The 19877-nt window shown below is 39.8% G+C and overlaps 2 protein-coding genes and 1 long non-coding RNA gene across 6 annotated transcripts in view; 1 reads left to right on the top strand and 2 right to left on the bottom strand.

The window, feature by feature from the left end:
• SLC12A1 (solute carrier family 12 member 1) overlaps positions 1–10548 on the bottom strand; it is a 43457-nt gene extending 32909 nt beyond the window's left edge. The window contains exons 1-4 of one of the 2 annotated variants that reach the window (XM_039557627.1): positions 10014–10548; positions 5474–5608; positions 5185–5260; positions 622–717 (exon numbers count right to left, since the gene is read on the bottom strand). In XM_039557627.1, coding sequence (XP_039413561.1) covers positions 622–717; positions 5185–5260; positions 5474–5608; positions 10014–10424 — 718 coding nt within the window. In that variant the 5' untranslated portion in view covers positions 10425–10548. The remainder of the gene's footprint in view (positions 1–621; positions 718–5184; positions 5261–5473; positions 5609–10013) is intronic. The other variant, XM_039557628.1, reaches the window with a different exon arrangement.
• Positions 1–14539, top strand: part of LOC104683997 — a 53198-nt gene extending 38659 nt beyond the window's left edge. The window contains exons 7-11 of the long non-coding RNA XR_005602768.1: positions 75–5762; positions 6431–7537; positions 9844–9886; positions 12072–12142; positions 13558–14539. This is a non-coding gene — a long non-coding RNA (uncharacterized LOC104683997). The remainder of the gene's footprint in view (positions 1–74; positions 5763–6430; positions 7538–9843; positions 9887–12071; positions 12143–13557) is intronic.
• CTXN2 (cortexin 2) lies at positions 14540–19825 on the bottom strand. Of its 3 annotated transcripts, none has more exons than XM_039557625.1 (2): positions 19619–19825; positions 14540–14987 (listed from the first exon to the last, which is right to left on the bottom strand). In XM_039557625.1, exon 2 carries the CDS (start codon positions 14931–14933, stop codon positions 14685–14687), a length of 249 nt encoding a protein of 82 aa, XP_039413559.1. In that variant the 5' UTR covers positions 14934–14987; positions 19619–19825; the 3' UTR covers positions 14540–14684. The 3 variants fall into 3 exon arrangements, with proteins under 3 accessions (XP_039413559.1, XP_039413558.1, XP_039413560.1); XM_039557624.1 differs by lacking the exon at positions 19619–19825 and adding an exon at positions 16244–19492; XM_039557626.1 differs by lacking the exon at positions 19619–19825 and adding an exon at positions 16792–19492.
• Positions 19826–19877: the final 52 nt, after the last annotated feature.

Here is a 19877-nt window from a genome sequence, read left to right as displayed (position 1 = left end):
AGAAAGTATATGCAAGTGTGTTCCAGTACCTGTTCTGCTTAAGTGACGTAGTAAGAACTTGCCATTTTCCACAGGGCGTAGACCAGACCAGTTATAACTTAAAGGCTCTGAAATGCACTAAAACTTTGTTTCATCAAATACCTGACACAGACTTTTACAGCCAAATTGTTCATCCATCTTCCAAGGAGTGGCTGAAATGTAAGGAGCGTTAGAAAGAAGGCATTAAACTGAAGATAGCCACTGATCTGCAGCAGTCTTCAAAATGACAGGAAGAGATGTCTCATGCTCAGTTTGTTGAAGAATGTCCAACCTGGAATGCTCTGAATAGAAAAAAACGGCTGAAAGGTGAAAGAACTCCATGAAAAGCCAGAACCATCCCTTGCTCAGCAGTTGGCAGGAACATCTGAAATGTACTTCTCAGACTGAACTGAAATCTGTGCTTTGTTAGAAGTGACAACGCAAACACGCCTTAAATTGTGATGAGAGGTGGCTAGCATTGTTACCTTCCAGTTCCATTAGATATGCCCTTTGGTTTATGGTCCCTCTGGTTTGTCTCATAGGAAAAAAATGCACAAATACCTTCTGGGGCTTGAAAGCATTAGTAACCCTAAGATTTTTTACCTCCACGGACAAACCCATTAGTTGCTATTGCAGAAGTTGACAACCCAGTAATTGAGGTTACCATCGTGGCGAGAAGAATTATGATTACTCCAAGACCTGTCAGTAATAAGAAGATAAAATATTTTACTCATGTTCCATGTTTCCTACAAATCATTCTCTCTTTAAATTGAATTTTCAGGCCAGAATCAGAGCAATAAACTGAAAAGATGGTTTGTTGACCACGTGCGGCTTATAGAACATTTTCATGAAGTCCATGTCACGATAGTAAATTATTCCCATCAGTCTTCAAGCAGTGATTCTTTCTGATGGGGGTACCCTATCCAGGAATTCTTATGATTTCCAGAGGATGAAGGAAATGAACAAACAGGCATGCCTTGACATGGATGCTTGTATCTACCTTTAACACACATCCTGGCTGTTTAAATGAAGAGATTGACACATTAACCAGAGCTCTTGTAAGAATGCTGTTGTCTTTCATCAGTAAATTAAATGCTGGATCAGATTCATAGTATAGATTCACAGTGCATGAACACAAAGAGTCTGTCAGGCAGAGGGACAAGACCTGAGTGGGAGCCTTCCCCATCCTCACTTGCCAAGCCATCAAGTGCTCTGCTTCCCCACTCTGCACATCTGCTTCTTTCCCTGCAAAAAGTAGTTTTACTCTAACACAGAAGAAACACTTGAAAATGAAAATACTGCTTTTTAGAGGCCATTTACTTTAACAGGTGACCTGTAATGTATAGTCATAGAGAACTTAGAATACTTTTCTTCTTTTTTAGCTGATATCACAAGGATAATCAAACATCTGAAGATCAGTAATAGGTGGTTAGTTGTAGGTAACTGGGTTTCAGTGTAAGTCTGAAATCTGAGACTGTTTCCAGTCTTTGGCTATATGGCTGTGTTTCTGTTAACTTTGTGAAACTGTGCTAGAAATTACATGAGCAGAATGTGCTTTGTATGATTTAGAATCACAGAAGCATGGATTTGAAGTGACTTCTGAAGGTCTGTAGCCTTCCAGTCATAGCAGAACTATTGCTAGGATTAAATCAGTGATGACCTTGGCTAGCTGGCTCTTGAAAACCTCCATGGATAAATATCCCACAGCTTCTTTGGATTACATGTCCAGGGCTACACCACCTGCCCAATAAAAAAGCTTTGTTTGTGTACAAACTGGACCTCCCAAGGAACAATTGCAGCCATTGCTGTTACATTTCTGCCACTACCAAGAGGAGTTTGGCTCTGTAGTTCCAGAAATCCTTTTTAAGTCAGGTGAAGAAATAATATAATGATTTTCTCTCAACTTTATTCCTTTTATTCACATTTCTATCTATGAGAGGGAGAAAACCAGGAGAAAAAAATTAAAGAATTACAGTTTGCTGCCAAGCCTGGAATTAGTTCTTAGTTTTATCTGAACTGCTAAGGCTTATGCAGTATCTGCCTTGTTTCCACAGAGTATGTAGACATTCAGTGTGGAACTGGAGAATGTACACTGCTTGTAGTATTTATTGACCAGGGCTCATCCGAATTGAAACTTGGATCCTACAATTGATGTTGAGCTAGAAGTACTCAAACTTATTGATTTATCTCCTGTATTTCTACCATCTGACTTACAGATCAGATTCCTGAGTTCAGTTCATAGTGGATGGTTATAGACATCCAGTCCCTGAATTAATGTTCTTTGCTGCTTAAATTATAGCTATGTTATCACAATCCTTTAAGACAGAGCAATGTAATCTGTGAGCCATAAATGATATATAACATAGTGTAGGATATTTAAAGTGATTTGAGCCTCTAATAAATCATTTTTATCTTACTGATTTCTGAACTCTTACTATAACTAGTCATGCAAATGTTTTATATGCAGGTCTGTATAAAAAAATCCAGATGGTCATTCCTTTTGGTCAGCTACCATTACATAGGAGGATATTGTTCAGCCATGCAAATTCTTTGTCTGAGAAGTGGCTGAATATGTCTTTAAGAGCTGTTAACTCCTAAACTGAGTAAGTTAGACACATAATTCTCAAAGCAGTTTTAAAATTATTTGGTTAGTGTATGTGCATCCTAAGGATACTTTTCAAGGATGTTTTGTTGCATTTCACAATTCATATTGTTAACACATATATGATATATAGGGTCAGATATTTTGCTGATTTCATAGTAACATCTTCATGGGAAGGCTTTAATGATAATTTTTAAAAAATATGTTACCATTTAAGAAAAAAAGTGCATAAAATAAAATGACTCAACCAAAACATCATTGTAATATAATGTAATGTAACAGAACTGTAATATTCGAGATTTTCAAGTAGCATAAACTTGGTGTTTTTCTCTTTGTCTAACCATTCCATGTATAGGTACAAATACAGATCTCAGAGAGTCCCCAGATGTTAGGAGGAAATACCAGCCTAGTTTTGGACCTGTAATCTTGTCAGAACCATACCGTCCCTTTTTTCCTAGCTGATGATAACCAGAGAACCTTGCAGAATCCTACTTTTTCCCCTGTAAGAGCTTTTGCCCAAGATAGCCTATCAGGGCATGGAAATAATTGGATTGTCTCTCTTTGGCCCTCTAATGATGGGAATATAAATGGTGCCCAGATGGTGGTTTAACTGTCTCATTTAATTTCCATGTTAGTAGCAGGACTCAGTGAAATCCCTGAGCCTTGGTGATGATGAGCTTCCATCACTGTTCTCCTTAAGCAGCTTGGCTGGGGACTTAAAGCTGATTGCTCAAAAGGCATTCCAAAAATGCATTGAGAAATTATTCAAATGGAATTTGACGTTTCATTTTCAGAAGTAAAAGTAACCCCCTTGCATAATACAGGCAATTGAAAAAAAGCAAGAGCAGAGCAATAAAGCATAAGAAAGAAGAGCCTGCTCATCAATGAGTTAAAATGGTAAAATTAAAAATGAAAGCAGAAAGGTTGTAACTGATGTTGGTGCAAATTAGTGTTAAAATCTGATTAAAGTTCAGATTGAAAACCAGGCATATGGCTCCTAAGTAAGTTGTTCCAAAATGAATTACTCTTGCCTATGGCTGTTCTCACACCTCAAAACAAAGTAATACTTCTTGATGATCTCAATAAGTTACTAAACTGCCCTTAAAAACTAATTTTGCATGAAACCCCAGAGCAAAGTCTTGGCAATATTAAGATGCAGAATTTTCATGGCAAGGCATATAGTTATGAGTGCCCTGGGCTGTATGTGCTCATTTGGTATGCATCATAAAATCAGAAAGCACCCTTTTGTCAGGCACAGCGCTGGAGCCATGCATGGAGCGCTGCAGAAGTAGTAAAGTTCTTCCGCTTAGTTCTGCATCTTTTATTGTTGGGTTGGTTTTTCTTTTCCTATTTGTGTCTCTGAAAGTTTGTGATTTTTTTCTTAATAAGTGTTTCATTTGTTACTCTTTTATTAAAAGCTCAGTCTTGCTCAAGTGAAACTTCTTAGAAGTTACTGCTTTTTATTGGAAATAAGACTTCAACCATGCAAATTTTTGGAGATGTTTCATCTCACTTCCATTAACAAGGATATGAATGACATATTCAATCTGATTTTGAGCACTGACTTTCGTCCAAGCCCAGCAGAGCTGACACCCCTTAATGTTTCCATTCTGTGAGCATCCAAACTGGAATACTTGCCATCCTGCCTTTGGATTGCTGTTTTTCATAACATCTGGGTGCCAGTCAAAGATCAGGGCCTCATTGCTCTGATTGTATGATCATGGATCACAGAGGGACACTGCCATGGCAGCTCAGGTTTCTGTGCTTCCCCAGAGCAGTAGCTCTAAGGAGGGAGTTGTACCACCCAGCTGTGGGACACTGCACCTCACTGAGCTGCTCTTGCAGTGTTGGGAGCACTTCCTGCTCTCACCAGTTTCACTCAGCAGTATACTGGATGGAGGCCTAGGGGCCCAGTCTCCCAGGGATCTGGGATCTGGAATTTGGATTAATTAAATTGCACAGTGAAGAAGCAAAGATACAGCACACAATGAAATGTACTTATTTAATTTATATGAAAGCTGTAACAGAGTTTTTTAAACTTAGTCTTTCATAGTATGCTAGTATCTAGTGCTGTTCTGTAGTTAAAAATAACAAAATCCTGATGAGATGAGACCTCCTTCCAGTTCTGTTTTCATCTTTGCAGAGAAGTGTGAAGAAGTGTTGTTTATAATATGTAGATGACAAGGTTTGGGTTTCACAGATAAGCAAAGTGTGAACTCTTAAAGGTTAACTCTGTACGCACATACTAGAAATTGGCCCAAGTCATAAAGTTTACATCTGTTACAGGATCTAAATACAAATTTCACTAAAGCTCAGAAATACTCAAATGTGATGATCATATGCATAGTTAACAGATCTATGCCTCTAAGCAGTAATTTGGCTGTGAGTCTGGAAAATTCCAATGGTTTGGAGGATTAATGTCTTTTACCCTAGCAAGCATTTGAAAACATTATTTAGTTCAACATGCAAATGCACATCTCAGATTATATATTAATCATGATCATGTATAGTTTATCCTCTTTATCCCTTTCACTGTTAAGAATGATATTAAATAAGATACATACCAATTCCTGCTTGACCTACAATCCAGGAAAGTCGAATAAAGAGCATCACACCCCAAATATTAAGCATGCATCTTACCTAGGTTTTAAAGAAAAAATACTGCATTAGTTCAATTTTGAAAGTAATGTTAAAAACCAGAAGGGTGATAAAGTGCATTTCATGCTTTTAGAAAGCACCCCAAACATCCCTGAAGTCTGCCTCCCTCTGTTAGTTCTTCAAAGACTTAAGTGTAACAGAACTAATTTTATTTTCTTTTAATTGTTTTTTTAGAAATGCAGGTAAGTTTCTCACCAGCACACCCTTCACCCATCCAAACTTGACAAATCCTGTTTTGTTTTCCTCTTCCTTGCTGAGTGCTGTCTCATCCCCAGCGGTGCTTTCTCCATTCGCCACTCTCTCCACGGAGCCGGTGCTCACAGCAATGTTCTGGAGGATCATACACAAAACAAAGACATTCTTTTGTGCCAGGCAGAGGACACCTGGCTGCATAAGGGAGGCATAATGGAAAAGAATTCCAAAGATCAGGTTTTACTGTCACTGGAGTAGAGAGCAATATTCTGCTCACACCAGGCATCAGCAGGTGGGCTTGCTAACAAGGGGAGAAGATGAAAGAATTGCTTAAGCAGCGTAAATACATTATTACCTGATCTAATAGTAACCTGGTTTTATTGTAAGCTATTCCACATATACATTGTGTTGACATGTTACAGAGCATCTAACATAATGAGGGTCTTGTGGTTGGCCTCTGCATGCTCTTGCAACAATTTATGAATAACGCTAAGTGTAGAAACAGGGATAATTGCACACAGTGAAAAGAGACCTAACTGAGTGCTGCATGGTAAAGTTCTGTGATGAAATCTAGTGTTTCCTATTGAACAAAGTACAGACAGAACTGCAGCAGCAGGTGGGTAACATATTCCTGAAAACAGTTAGAGAAATGCCAGTGAAATGTAGTAAATGAATAATCCTTTCTGTGGCTTTGCCACCACTGGTGTTACCATAGTAAATAGGATTAGGAATTGCCATATTTATGGTGTAAATAGCCCAGAATTTTAGATTGTTCACATCCAGTTAACTGACATAAATGTGTATTTTATCTCTTCAGCTCTTTTGCCCCAGAATCTTTGAGACAATTTAGCACCATGATATGTTTCTTGTGGTTCAAGTAGGAATTAGTCATGGTACTGAGATTTATACTCATTGTCATTGTCTTTTAATTTAATTTAATTTTTTTTTTTTTTAATTCAGAGCTCTCACTGTTCCTGTGAGGAGTTGGCATTAGGTTAGCAATTGCTGGATTTTCTGGGTCCTCCTCAAAGGCCTTCAGGAAGGACCCTGCACCTTGCCATGGTCTGGCAGAGAGTCAGGAGCAGATACCACTCCTGGAGAGGAATCAAGATACTTTTTAGGCTTTAGAGGGTGATGAAGATATCTCCAGACTAACTAAGCAGGTCAAGGAGGAAAGACATCTGTGATCCTGTGAAACATGAGATTTTAAATCTTGGTTAACTTTAAGGTTGTTTCTATATTTTGTCCATAATTTTAAAAACACCAAACACACAGACCCAAAACAGACATAAAGACCAACTGTGTATGCCTCTTACACTAATGTTTGGACTTGCCCCTCAAGGATGGGGGCTCTAGCCAAAGTGATGTAGGGTTTTAGAATGCCTTTGACACAGTAAATCCAGGACTGTGCTCACAAATGAAAAATAAGTGACTGGATAATACATTTCAACATGGGCTAAACTTGGTGCCTGTTGGCCCTAAGAAAAGTGGGAATACAAGATCTATTGAAAGCCTGTGACTTTGAGCTCCTTAGATAATTTTGACAGTTCTTACCCTGAAATAATAATGTCTGTGTTTGCTCAAAATACAGTAAATGATTAAAGTGAGTGAAGGAAGATCAGCAGAATAATATGATGGGCTTTTGCTACAGTGGTTAGAATTTCAAAGACAAAAAAATTAAAAGGGTTTGGTCTTTGTACTTGAAACAAGTTGTTTCCTCTGTACTTTGAATTAATTTGTGCTCTCTATGCCATTATCATAAATTATGGCCTTAAACCTTCCATAAATGCATTTTAAATTGGTGTGCTTTAGTGAATGATTGGTTATTTACCAAGCAGCTGTACCTGTGCTACTCATGCATTAAGGATGTGGAATAAAAGTGACAGAACATTTTGAAAAGCTACTAAAATAAGAAGTTAACTGCTTAAAAAAACCCCAAAAAACCTAACCCAAACATTTTCCTTTCCTTGTTTCAGAATGGTTTAGTCTTCATCTCTCCTGGGGCTAAAGATGATGAGCTCATCAAATCTCCATAACAAGTGTGGAGAATAGCCAAGAGGAAGAAAGGTTAGATTATTTCTTATGTAGGGTAAATATTAAACCCAAGTAATTATCACCAGCCATCAGCTGTGAAATAGCACTTAGACTATTTTTTAGGGATTTAATTGGCTTAATGTGTGCAAAAACTGACACATCTTGCTAAAAGATGACACAAATTTGACTCCAGCAGTGTGAAAACTAGATATTTGAATTTCCTTTCAGCCTGTCTTACATTCTGAAATTTGAAAAATTACATATTAAAAAAATGTATTAAATATTAATATTTATCTTCTGATGTTAAGCCCAGCATCAAAGCACAATGGGAATGCTTATGTGATGTTTAGCAATCTGAAGTCAAACATATGCCACTTCTCATCAGAATCTGGCAATGAGCTCTGACAGAACAGTTGCCTTCAACAACTTGAGTTTCAAATTGGGGGCGAGGGGGGTGGGATTGCCTTGGGGTATGGTGTGGTAAGGCCAGATTTTAGTGGTTAAGTAAAAAAGGAATAAAGCATCTGCTTCAGAAGTGCACGTTGGGTTATTACTGTAACTCCTGTCCACGCTCAGTGTGGCATCTCATCCCCTCCTTGCTGGGGGCTGGAGCCCCATCCCACGCACGTACAGCCTGTGCCTCCTGACAGGAGCTCTGCCTTTTCACACTCAGCTCCTTCCCTACTAAGCTCCTATTTGGTGACCTTGTCTTTGTTTATTCTTCAGCATAAGCTCTGCAGAGCGAAGTGGTTTGTCCAAGGTCACCAAGTGAGGCCATGGGACAGCCAGGACTGGGCTCCAGCCATGCTAATGGGGCGTTGTTTGTTCCAGAGCTGTGCTTGTGCTCCCAGACCAGGGCCACAACCCACGTAAGGGCACAGCAGGATGCCAGTGTAACAAAAATCCCATTACCTATGACATTCACCTTCCTATTTTGAAAGGCATAAGATTATATTTCTGTAAGATGGATACTGGATACTGGAAAAAGTCTGGAAATTACCAAGTTGGATTATGCCCTTTTCTCTTTTCCAACAGTCCCAACATGTGAAACAATTTTCTCTTCATTATTCTATGATGTAATCTGCCTTCTTTTTAATCTTCTTTAAGTGATAGCCTTAAACAAAACCTAAACAAATTTATTTAATTTTGTTTATAATACACAAACCATTGAGAGATACAACAGTAAAAAACCCAGAATTTTCTGGTTATGATCAAAACTGAAATCCTTTAATATGCTAATGTTCAATACATGTTCATTCAGCATTATGTTCAAAGCTAAGACACAGTTTTACTCTTCTCTGGCCACTACTGAAGTAAATTATTTCTATAAGAGGAAATTTCTTCTGGGCATGGAAATGTGTTTAGTCCTTTGAGTAACAGTTTGTACATCTGCAAATGAATAGGGATACTAAATTAATATTTTTCCCTTTTCCTATCTGCTTTGTTTTCATCTTTGGAAATGCTTCTCCTCTCCTTGTAAGCCATTTTACACAGGTTTGTGGAGAGCTTAATTTGAGTAAGTCAGGCCAAAACTAGGAAGCTGCCCTAATAAGATCCTAAGGAATCAGGTCCTAATTTACTAACGGCTGTATTTTTTGTTTAATTTCATTACTTTGTATTAACCCTTCTTAGGAAAGAGGAATCTCCAGGAAACAGAAGTCTGAACAAGATCTGGACCAGCATTCAAAAATCAGAAGCTTGTCCACATTATTCAGACCTCAGAAATATGAAAAACTGAGTGGAATGGGGATGAGAGCTTGTTTTCTCTCAAGTTTTCTCATTTCACAACTACCTAACTAAAAAAAAAGAACGGGAGTTTTTGCTGCATATGGACACTTTTAGTCTCAGTTTAACTATAGCAATGATCTTTCTCTTTCCAGCCCTGCCCTGATAAGTGCATAATTAACCCCAAATTTGCTCACTGTATCAGCACCTGAAAAGTGTTTTTCTGTTATCCCTCAACACCCTTGTTCTGGATTCTTTCTTGCTGTTCGAATGGTTTGTTACAGCAACAATTGAGTCGTGCTCTGGATATCTGATTAACTGAAATTCTGTTTGTTGCACATAGTATTTTTTATAATACTTATATTTATTAATGAGCACAACGGAGGAATCTGTCAAAATTAGTTATGCATTGATGTAAAATTCAAGTCTAGAATAAGTGTGAATTGTGTAGCTTGGTTAAATTATGAATTGACATTCACCATCTGCCATCCTAACTCTTATGTGAAACAGAAGAGGTTTGGTAGATCCATACTTTTAGACAAGATTAAGCTGTGTTTTTCTGCTTATCAAGTACTTTACAATTACCTTTTAATAAAAATCTTTGCTCGGAGCAGGGTACAGAGCAGAAAACAGACTGCAGCTACCAAAGGAAATATGGTAAGTAGTTACTTGTACTTTTTCTCTTGGGCAAGGTTCATGAATTTAAGGACTTTCTCATATTAATAAACAGAATTAACAGTCTGGAAATGGAATAGAGAAAATTTTATCTTTCCTTTTCACTTACCTTTGCCAGTTGTTCATGAATTTCTAATAAGCTTGGTCTGTTGAGCTTATTCCCACTGACGCTGCCAGTGTTTCTATAATAATCAATTTTGGGAACTGGGTCCATTGTGTTATGGCCAAAAGTTTGTAGATAATACATTTTACTGTGAGTATCATAGGGATGTAAACTAGCTTCTGTTTTCTCCCCATTTTGACGGAAATTGTCATATAATTCTCTTTTTCCTGGTCTGTAACTGATTCTTAGTCTGTTATGTGTTTCATCAGTAAAAGATGTTTCTTCATAGTGTGGTGGGTCAGAGCCCACATCCCCTTGGGTTGTTTCGCTGTTGTCATGGTCTTCATTAATTATGTTAACTTGAAAGCGATTTGCATTTGGATCCAAGAATACATTTGGTGCATTGTTCATTGACATCTTCAGGGATGCTACAGACTTGGGTCACTGATCCGTGTACTCTTCTGTGGCTGCAGCCACTCAGTTGCAGCTACAGCAAAGGGTTTAGTGCTGTTGCATATCAGATCTTTGCCTCTCAAATAATGAAGGGCTGAGAGTTTTCTGTTGAATCTCTAAGCAGTCTTCCTGATGTAGGCTGCCAGTTTTCTGCTATAAAAATATAAATAGACTATTTCTATTATCTTGCATGGTTAGATATGTTTTCCACCACAAGCTCTCCCCTCTCCCCTGCCTCACCAAGTATCCATGAGACTATCATCCTATGACTCGTTGAGTAAAAGCATAGTTGAAGCAAAGACAGAGCTTTTGAAGATGTTTCTGTCTATGATGGGTGCACTTGACCCTGTAACCAAACCAGCAGTATTTTGGTACAAGCTCCAAAGGAGGTAAAGGCCTGAGCTGTAACTGGGCCAAGAACTCCTCTAGTTTCAATCTGTTTTATAAAAACCCACAAAAGAGCAGGGTGGCATCATGAGCATCAATGTACACAAGCTTGGAACATGATCATGCCATTAAAACATGGATTGCATGGGGCTCTCTCCTCTGTAACCTGGGGCTTCCCCAGTCCCTTCCAGGAGAGTTGCTCCCTGTATGGTGCAGATGTTAAATCTGTTTGAGGTACAGGATTTGCATTTGTCCTTGTTGAATGTCATGAGGTTTCTGCTGGCCCATTCCTCTGGCCTGTCTGGGTCCCTCTGAGTGGCAGCCCATAGAGAGGTGAACACACAGCTGTATAATCTGCTTCTCACCTCCTCTTTCCCACACAGACCCCCTCAAAGAAAATGAACGAGCAAACGTAAACTCCAAGAGAAGAAGGGGTACTCATATTTAAAGCCTTTAGTGGGTTAAGTACCTTTGCAGCAATTTAAAGTATGACCTAGATGGCCCTGAAATGAGCTATTGAAATGCTGGCAATCATATGTCTTGAAACATATTTCTAAGGAGATTAGGGAGTGTGGTTGTATAGACCTGTATAATTCAGTAGGAGCCCAGGTTTGTTCAAAGGCACTAAACCAGAGCATGCTTAGACATTGAAACTCTGCAAGCATTTGTAAAAGCAGAAAGTGTTAGAAACAAAATATATCTTATAAGCAAATGTATGAACTGAAAATCTGGATAAATAAGCCCATTACAGACATTTTTTTTAAGTTCCATATTTTCACAAGAGGTTGGACTAGATGAACTCCTATGATTTTTTCAATTTAAATTTCTCAATGATTTTGTGAAATGCATTTGGCCCTTTGGCACTGAAAGATAAAATACTGCATCAATATTTATAGCTCAGCAATGTAAATTTTCTCTAAAATCACATATCAAGTTATAATTTGAAGAGCTGATAATCAGATGTCCTCCATCTTCAGTATGAGATACAGCTAAAGCATATTTTCTTATTTCTTCCATCAGCTATAGGTAATATTCTGCTGTCACCTCTCTGCTGAGGCACCACTTTGTCACCTTCATATTTATGTTAGTTTTCCTCCTTAATGTGTGTAAGCCTCACAGCAACATATTACATTTATTTAGTTTATTTTACTTCTACTGGCTCTGTATTATTATTATTATTATTATTATTACACATTTATGATCATAGTATTCTGCTTCCTTCAGCCTCTTAAAGTTGCAAGGAAGTGTTTCATCTTCAGGCATGAAGGAGCAAAACCAAATCTTCTCTCATTGAGGTCAGTGAAACTATGTTTGTTTCCATCTCCATGACTGAATGAAATCCTGAGTCTTTGATGACAATGAACTCTTGCTACCAAGTAAAATGATTCTGTCATTTGACTGTCTTATTTCCATATTAGTGTTTTGCTAGGAAAAGTAAAGTCTCTTACCTTTCTGCTGTTCTTGAAAACAATACTTTGGTTTTCACAATGTATTTCCAGAGATCTCTGAACTGTTATTTGCCATTAACTTTGTGTTTAGTTTTCTAGCATTATGCATAAATAATCAAGTTTACCTTATTCAGGGTAATTTAACTTACCATTCAATCCTGTGTTTTTAGGGAAGGACAATCTGCCTCTTTTATTCATGCATACAGTGTGACCCTCTCTTTGAGGCATTACAGACTCTGCCTTATTGGCCAGATTTTTCTCCTGTTTAATATACTGAATAGGCCATCCAATCACTCTCTTTCAAAACATTTCTAGATGGTGATTTAGAAAGGCATTCTAGCTTGTTAACTATTAACCAGCAAATGTACCTATCCATTACAATTACTGGGTTTATGGCATTGCAAAATTTCTAAGGGGGCCTGAAAATACTTTTGTTATCTCCATTTCCCTCCCAGCTATGCCTGATTCTGAACAGATCATATTCTCTCTATCTTTCAGTTCTGCATATATAGTCATGCAGATAACAAGAGTTCAGGACAGGATCTGCTCAGTGCATTTTATGCAGAAGATTCAGTGAAGTCAGTGGGATCAGTCTTTGGGGGGGTCCTCTTGTCCTACATGCAGTTTTAAAACATTTACTCCTGACCCTATTTAAAGTTTTACTCTGTATATTTAAGGAAAACCTTTGAAAAATTATGTGCTCTGTATTATTTCTGGGAAGGCTGACTTCCTAGTCTTTTTGGGATGAAGAAAAGAGCAGGCAGGAAATGATGAAGCTTTGTAATTATAAGGGGATTAGATAATTGTTTCCAGCAATAGACTGGGTAAAGAACAAAAATAATAAGACAATATTGGAGTTCTTTGGATATGTTTGCAGTGCTTGCTGTGTAGTTCAGAGATAACTGAACTATATTTAACCCAGATAACTTAAGCACCTTCAGCACTCCAACCTGACAGCACAGAGCTCAGCTGTGCTGATTAGATGTACATTAAAAGAATGGCAGTGTCAGGTCTCTGCAGTGGATGATGCTATCCAGCAATAACAAATCACATGAATCATTGTACTGATATCTACCTTGGATTTTATGGCTAAATCAGATAGGATATATGCAATATACTGAATCTCTGAGGGTCTGGAATTTTTTCTTACATATAATCTGAAGCAGTTGAAAAGCCCTTACATTCACAAAATTGTTTATGTTTTATAATTTGAATGGATCAGTGTAGATTAATATTGGCTGTTCCTCTCTTGTATTTTTCAGACAGGAGATTCATGTCCTTCTCTGTACAATCGAGTATTTTATGTTCCAAATGACACTTCAGGTCTGCTGTTCACTGTCTGCCTCTGCCTAGTATATGGGGCAAAAGGAATAACATGTATTTTTCAGAATACATGAAAAAGAAAACAACTGCTGCAACTGATCTCCTTCTCTCAGCTCCTCATTGCAAACAGATCTGTTTAGCAAAAGTGACAGTGCCTAAAATTCTAATGCCAGCCTTCTTAAAAACGGAATTGAATTTCTGTCAAGTACTGTCACACTTGCTAAACAGCTGTGTGTATGAGGGTGACCTTGAATATCCAGATTTGAGTCTCTGCTTTCATAGGATCTCCCATGACCAGTTCATCGGTGACAGTCCAGATCCCATACTGTGCACAACTGCAGGAGCACAAACAGAAGAACCAGCTGTGGAGAGTGCTGGAGTGTACAGAGCTCTGGACCCCGACCTGCCTGGGGGCTGGGTAAAAATGGGCAAGCAGCATGACTGTGTCTGCTTTGACCTTGCCAGGCTGGTGTAATTACTCCTGGGAGCTGTTAACCAGACAGTTTAAGCTTCACTTTAAACGGAATCATCTTCTATAACCAAGTGGAATAAAATCATGGACACACACCTCTTGCAGGCACCTCCTCTAAATCACAACCTTTTGTTGTCCTCCACTTTTGTATCCTCAGTGTACAAGTACAGACACTGAGTTTCAGAAAATTGTGTTGGATGAGGAGGGGAGGGGGCTACCACTTGAACATTCACCATTCATGAGCCTGTCTTTTGTGTTCTTCATCTTTTTCTTCAGCTTATCATGAGACACAGTAGACATGAGATGCTCCTCTGAAGAGCCAGATATCATCTGATCCTTAAAACACTGGGCATGGTAACTTTCTAGTGAATTATTGTGTATTTGTTTGCTGTTAGCCATTTCTCATCTACCATTCCACTGTTCATCGAATAAAAGCAACATGAAGTACCTTTTGAGTTTGCAACAAATATTTATTTAACAAAATGGATGTCACCAACATATTTCCAAAATGCAGGTATGTATAACAAATGTAACAACAGTTGGTTTCCAAAATGAAATCAACATCAAATTTAAGGCAGGATATTCTGTGAGTTTTCATGCAAGAGCATATTCAAATGTTCCTTTGTCCAACCCCTCAACTTCATCTTCCCACGTGGAAGAAGGCATACTGCTGTAGGGGTCTAGCAAGATTTTGAAGCATCTGATAATTAGAAGTCCCAAGAAAACACACAAAATCCCCACAAAGGCAAAGCCAGTTTTTTGTTCTAAAGTCAGAGGGAAAGCAGACATTTCGTTGACACTCATGCTGGCTGAAGTGTTGCTGCAGTAATTACTGCTCATCATTGGGCATCACATCCTGGTGACTCTGTGGGATTTTCACCTGTGTTGCTTCTTTGCCTGCATAGAAACATCAAATCAGTGTGGTTAGCTCTAAGTGGGGTGAATATATCTGAGCTGTAGCATATGAACATTTGAAAATGAAAACCAGCTTGGATTTTAGAAGTGTCCTGTTGTTTTTTCACATTTAAATGTATGTGATAAAATTGCAACTATTAGCCTCTACACACCATTTACTTACTGGCCTCTGTTTTGAGACAGCAGACTCACGGTTTTCTGGCTTTCTGTCTGCTCAAAACCAAAGTTTCAGCTGTTGAAAACAGCATTTTGCCAGACACTCATAGGTCTACGGACTGTGATTTGGCAATACTCTCTAAGGTCTCCACATGGAGAAACCTGGTATGTTCCTGAAATGGCTTTACATCTCTGTGCTTAAACTAGTTAGACTTGCATTGACCTCAAAGGCAATTTCAGACAAATAATGTGGATTTTGCTCATTTGATTTAGCTCAGAGTCTACATAAATAGATTCAACTTGTAAAATAAAAGACTGTGTGCAATTTTAGTGAAGTCTTGGGCTCCACTTTCAGAAAAAAAATGCTGTGTGTATTTTAAGCTTGTAAGAAAGTGAGCAGATTGATAAAATTACCCCTTCACCTTTCTCTATACATGTCCACTCTTGTGTATGAGCAAAGATTGGTGGAAGAAGAGATAACAGAATTAAATTCCCTTCCCCTGTATCTTGCTCTCATTTGTTTCTTCTCCTTGGTCTTCCCCGTAGACACCCTGCCATTTTTACAGGCACAATAAACAGATCTGCCCATGCTCCTGGCGTTGCTCGGGAGACTGACCCTGACGTGTGTCCTATGGAGACAGGATGCTCAAGCAACTCCACCCTGCTGCTGCCACCAGGAGAGCTCTGCATGTTTCCAGACAGGAGAAACTTTTTAAATTTGTCTTTTTAAGGAGATCTTATGTATAGATTTTGGTTGTGTGGGGATCATTTGGCTTTAATTTAGGTTTTCCATCAGATACTGGAATCACATCTTTCTTTTGTATCTACAGAGAGTGGGAGAATTGGAAGGACTAGGACATCAAAAGTGCCAAAGGACAAAGACATTTTTATTCTAAAGTTAGAACTTGAGGTTTTCTGGCTCTTGCTAACACCTATTTAACGAACGTGCCTGAGGGGAAACTCTTTTTGTTAACGATTCAACCTCTTTTTCCCCAGGGAATTGCCACTATCCATTTATTTCTTGGCAGAGTAATTAGGCCGCTCAGAGCTCTGTGCTGCCATGGCTACACTGCTTCAGGTACCTGCACTGCTAGGCCAGGTTAAAGGGAGGTCCAGTATCTTTACTGTGTACTGCAGTCATGGCTGAGAGAGCCATACTCTGAGTCAGCCTACAAGTAAAAACAACAGAAAAAGTAGAAATAACTTTTGATATTCCCGAGCAGATAGAAATGAACAGAATTTCTATTTTGTTTGGTGTCTCCTTTCTCACTTCAAAATTTGTGGGATTTTTGACTATTGTCCTAAAGAACAAAAATTTTAGAACAAAGATCAAAAGGGCAAAAAACAAGTATTTCTTTTTTGCAATAAACCTCAGTATAGTAGATATTAAATAATGTTTCCTTTTAGTGTTTACACATTTGCCAGAGCACAGCAACCAATGTTCTGTTTATTCTATAGAGCTGTGTATGAGATCCTTCCTTGTTTTGCATTATATTCTGCTCTTTGAGTCATTTTGTTTTAATTCCTGTTAGGGTGGAAGAAAGATCCAGATATAGCCTATGGGAATTAGAAATAATGTCAACAACAAGCAATATTTATTTTCCGAAAATACATCATAGGTAAAGCCCACCTGCTGTATGGATTTTCATTGGGCATACTTCCAATTTTTCTATTAAGTTTGACCTTCTGCAGGGGAAAAAAAAAATCAAAGAAAGTTCAATATCACAAATTTATGTTAGAAATCAGTTGATTTGAGCAAAAGCCAGTCAAGAAAAAAAAATACTTTCCCAAAGTCCTAGGGCACTGGGCTATAAAAATTAGGAACAAGGCTTATACAGGAAAATGATAAATAGTCACTACCTGGAAAAGCCAGACCCAAAAAACCCAGTTGTTCTCTTGAAAGACATTGAAAAAAATGTTAGGGATAGGCTGGCCATGGAGAACCCTGAATTTGAGTTGAGTCCAGACAAATACCTTTGTATTTGACATACCATTTCTTCACCACACAGAGTAATTTTCCAAGAATATGACTTCCAGTCTTACTATTTTTGCAGCTTACACACTGGAATTAGATGGGATTTGTTTGTAGATTATGTGCTTGTCAGGAGACATTATGGGACAGATCTCTGTGCAAAGCTTGATTTATGCTGAAACATGGAGAAATTGATATCTTAGTCTTATTTAACAAAAGTTTGCTGGAAAAAGCCGCATGAGAGAACTGTATTTTGCTTGGGGAGGATTGCTTCTGGGAAACTCTAATGTGCAGCTTTGTGTTCTTCTCTTCCTTGTCCTGAATTTCAGAATTTGTAATTGAAGCCTTAAAGTTCACAGGAATTTCTGTTCTAATTATGTATCCCCAAAACCGTGGTACCAAGACTGACCTTGAGTACCTTTTATTGCTTTCACATTTTAGTGCTGCACGCAGGTCAGATGTCCTCTCCCAGGCAGTCAGACACCCTGCCATTTGCTGCAGTGTATCTGTCCAAGTCCTGAACCAGAAGACTCTGAATACTAACTAACCTGGCCTGGATCCCAAAATGCTCAAAGATAGCCTTCAGGACAGCTTCATGGGGACAAGCATTGTATCAGTTAGGATCTGCAGAGCCATTTTGTGGGGGCTGACCCCAGACTGATCTCAATCTTTTTTTACAGGTCAGGACTCCTCCTTTGATTTGCTACCCATATAAACACTGGCAAAAAGAAAGGCTCCTTAACATCCTGCTGTGAAATAAAAGGCCATTGGAAGTCCTTCTGAGGCCAGAAGAAACAATCAGAGTCCTAAAGAAAATAGGAATGAGGAGTACAGCTTAGCACTGAGCTAAGAAACACAGAGGTATGAGCTGGGAGTGCTGGCTGCACCTATGGGGGGATGCAGGGAAACACCATGGGTACTAGGTATTGGGAGGCAGCTGGAAGGAAGATGTTGAAATTCTTGTTCTAGCAGAATCACCAGCCCAACTCTGTCAGTGTTTGGTGTTGACTGAAGATACCAGCCCCAGCTATTTGGTGGTTTGGAGTGACAGGGTGTCACTTTTTTCAGACCTAGCCTTTAGTCTCATGTTTACAGAGAGACTTGAGAAGATCAAGAAAGTAACCAGGATAATCATCCTTGGGTTTTGGGTTCCAGTCCTTCTCTCACAGAACCCCCTTCAGGATTTTTTTCTAATGGCTCAGTACTGGAAATGACTATCTGTACAAGGTCTCAAGCTGGGACCATTCATCCTCTTGGTGCAATTAAGCCTTGGGTGCCTGAAGACTCACTTCCTAAATGATAGTTTGTAACAAAATGGACCAAATCAGTGGCCATCTGTTCTCTTCTTGGATGTCTGCAGCCCAGATGCTTGTTCATGGATGTGGTCATTCTGCAAGTACTTCGAATAGCTTCAGTCCCGAGCTTGTGCTTAAGTAACAGCAAACCTAACTTGAAAAGGGACATACAAACAGGCTTTCTCTGGGAGCTTTGGAAGCGCCTCATTTGCACTTAACTATCTGTTCAGGGAAACTAAACAGTGTTCCAGAAATGCTGTTACAGAAATTGGTCATAGAAGGTGGTAAGATGAAAAGATTAACAATGGAGAAGTCCTATAAAATAGACTAGAAATAGAAATCAGCATGAACATGGAATTCTCTTCAGAGTCTGAGCTACCTGAGTTAACACCACGTGGCCAGAAATGCTGCAAAAGGAGCGCTGTGACTGCACAGCTGACCTGTCATACTCGTGCTCACTGCATGCCTGTATTCTCTAAATTGCTGGGGAGAACATTGTCTCCTCAGGGTACGGGTTCTAAGACAACGTACAGGGAGGTGAAGGTTGGAATGCCAGGGCATGGATGCTCAGTAAATGAAGGCATGGCTCACGGCTCTGCAAAGAGAGCCCCACACAGTGTTTTTGCAGCATGGTAACTCAGGGTGCAAGCAACACTTTTCCACATAAACAGCACTCCCCTGTGAAGAAGCAGCAGCCGAGCAGTGACACGTCCAGCCTTCCGACACGCAATGAATTGCAAAAATAAGATTTTATCCGTAGCAAATACATAAGCCTGGAGTCTTCATTGGACAAGAGCTTCTGTGTTGTGAATTCAAATACGTGGTCTAAATTTGGATAATACAGAGATACAGGAAAATAAAACGTTCACTAGCATCATCCTTAACTTGTGAATGTGGAAAAGTGTTGCCTGCTTCCCAGGGGATGGAGGCTGAGACCGAGCACCCGCAAAGCAATTGTTGCTGTAGGATGGCACGCACAGCCTTCGCGTTCACCGGCCCCGCTACTCTGGGGAAGGCAGATTTAGGCGCTTACCCTGCCCTGTTCCCCCCGCCGCCCGGGGTGCCTCCCTCCATCCCTCCCTGCCCCCGCCGGGAGTGCGGCCGGGCCGGGCCGGGCCGGGCCGGGCGGCACCGCAAGGTCAGCCCCGCGCCCCGCCCGCCGGCCCCGCCGCGCCGTCCGCGCTACGAACCCGTGTCCTCCGCGCCCGCGCTGCCCATGGTGGCCGAGCGCGGAGCTCTCCGCGCCTCCGGGCCCGCCTCGCCAGCTGTCGAAAGCCCAGGTCGGAGTCCCGACGGCTCGGGGCGCGGGGTGGTCCCGGGCGGCGGGGGCAGCTCGCTCGGGCTCCCCTCGCCGCCCGGCGATGCGACCCCGCCGGGAGATGCTCAAATCGCCCTAATTAAAAAATTAAACACGGCCGCTGCTGCTACCGCCTCCTCCTCCACCTCTTC

Source organism: Corvus cornix, chromosome 10, assembly GCF_000738735.6.
Source record: "Corvus cornix cornix isolate S_Up_H32 chromosome 10, ASM73873v5, whole genome shotgun sequence".
NCBI lineage: Eukaryota > Metazoa > Chordata > Aves > Passeriformes > Corvidae > Corvus > Corvus cornix.
This window is presented reverse-complemented; position numbering and strand designations above follow the sequence as displayed.

Coding starts and splice junctions, on each gene's coding strand:
- CTXN2 (XM_039557625.1), bottom strand. CDS start 14,933: ATGATGAGCAGTAATTACTGCAGCAACACTTCAGCCAGCATGAGTGTC.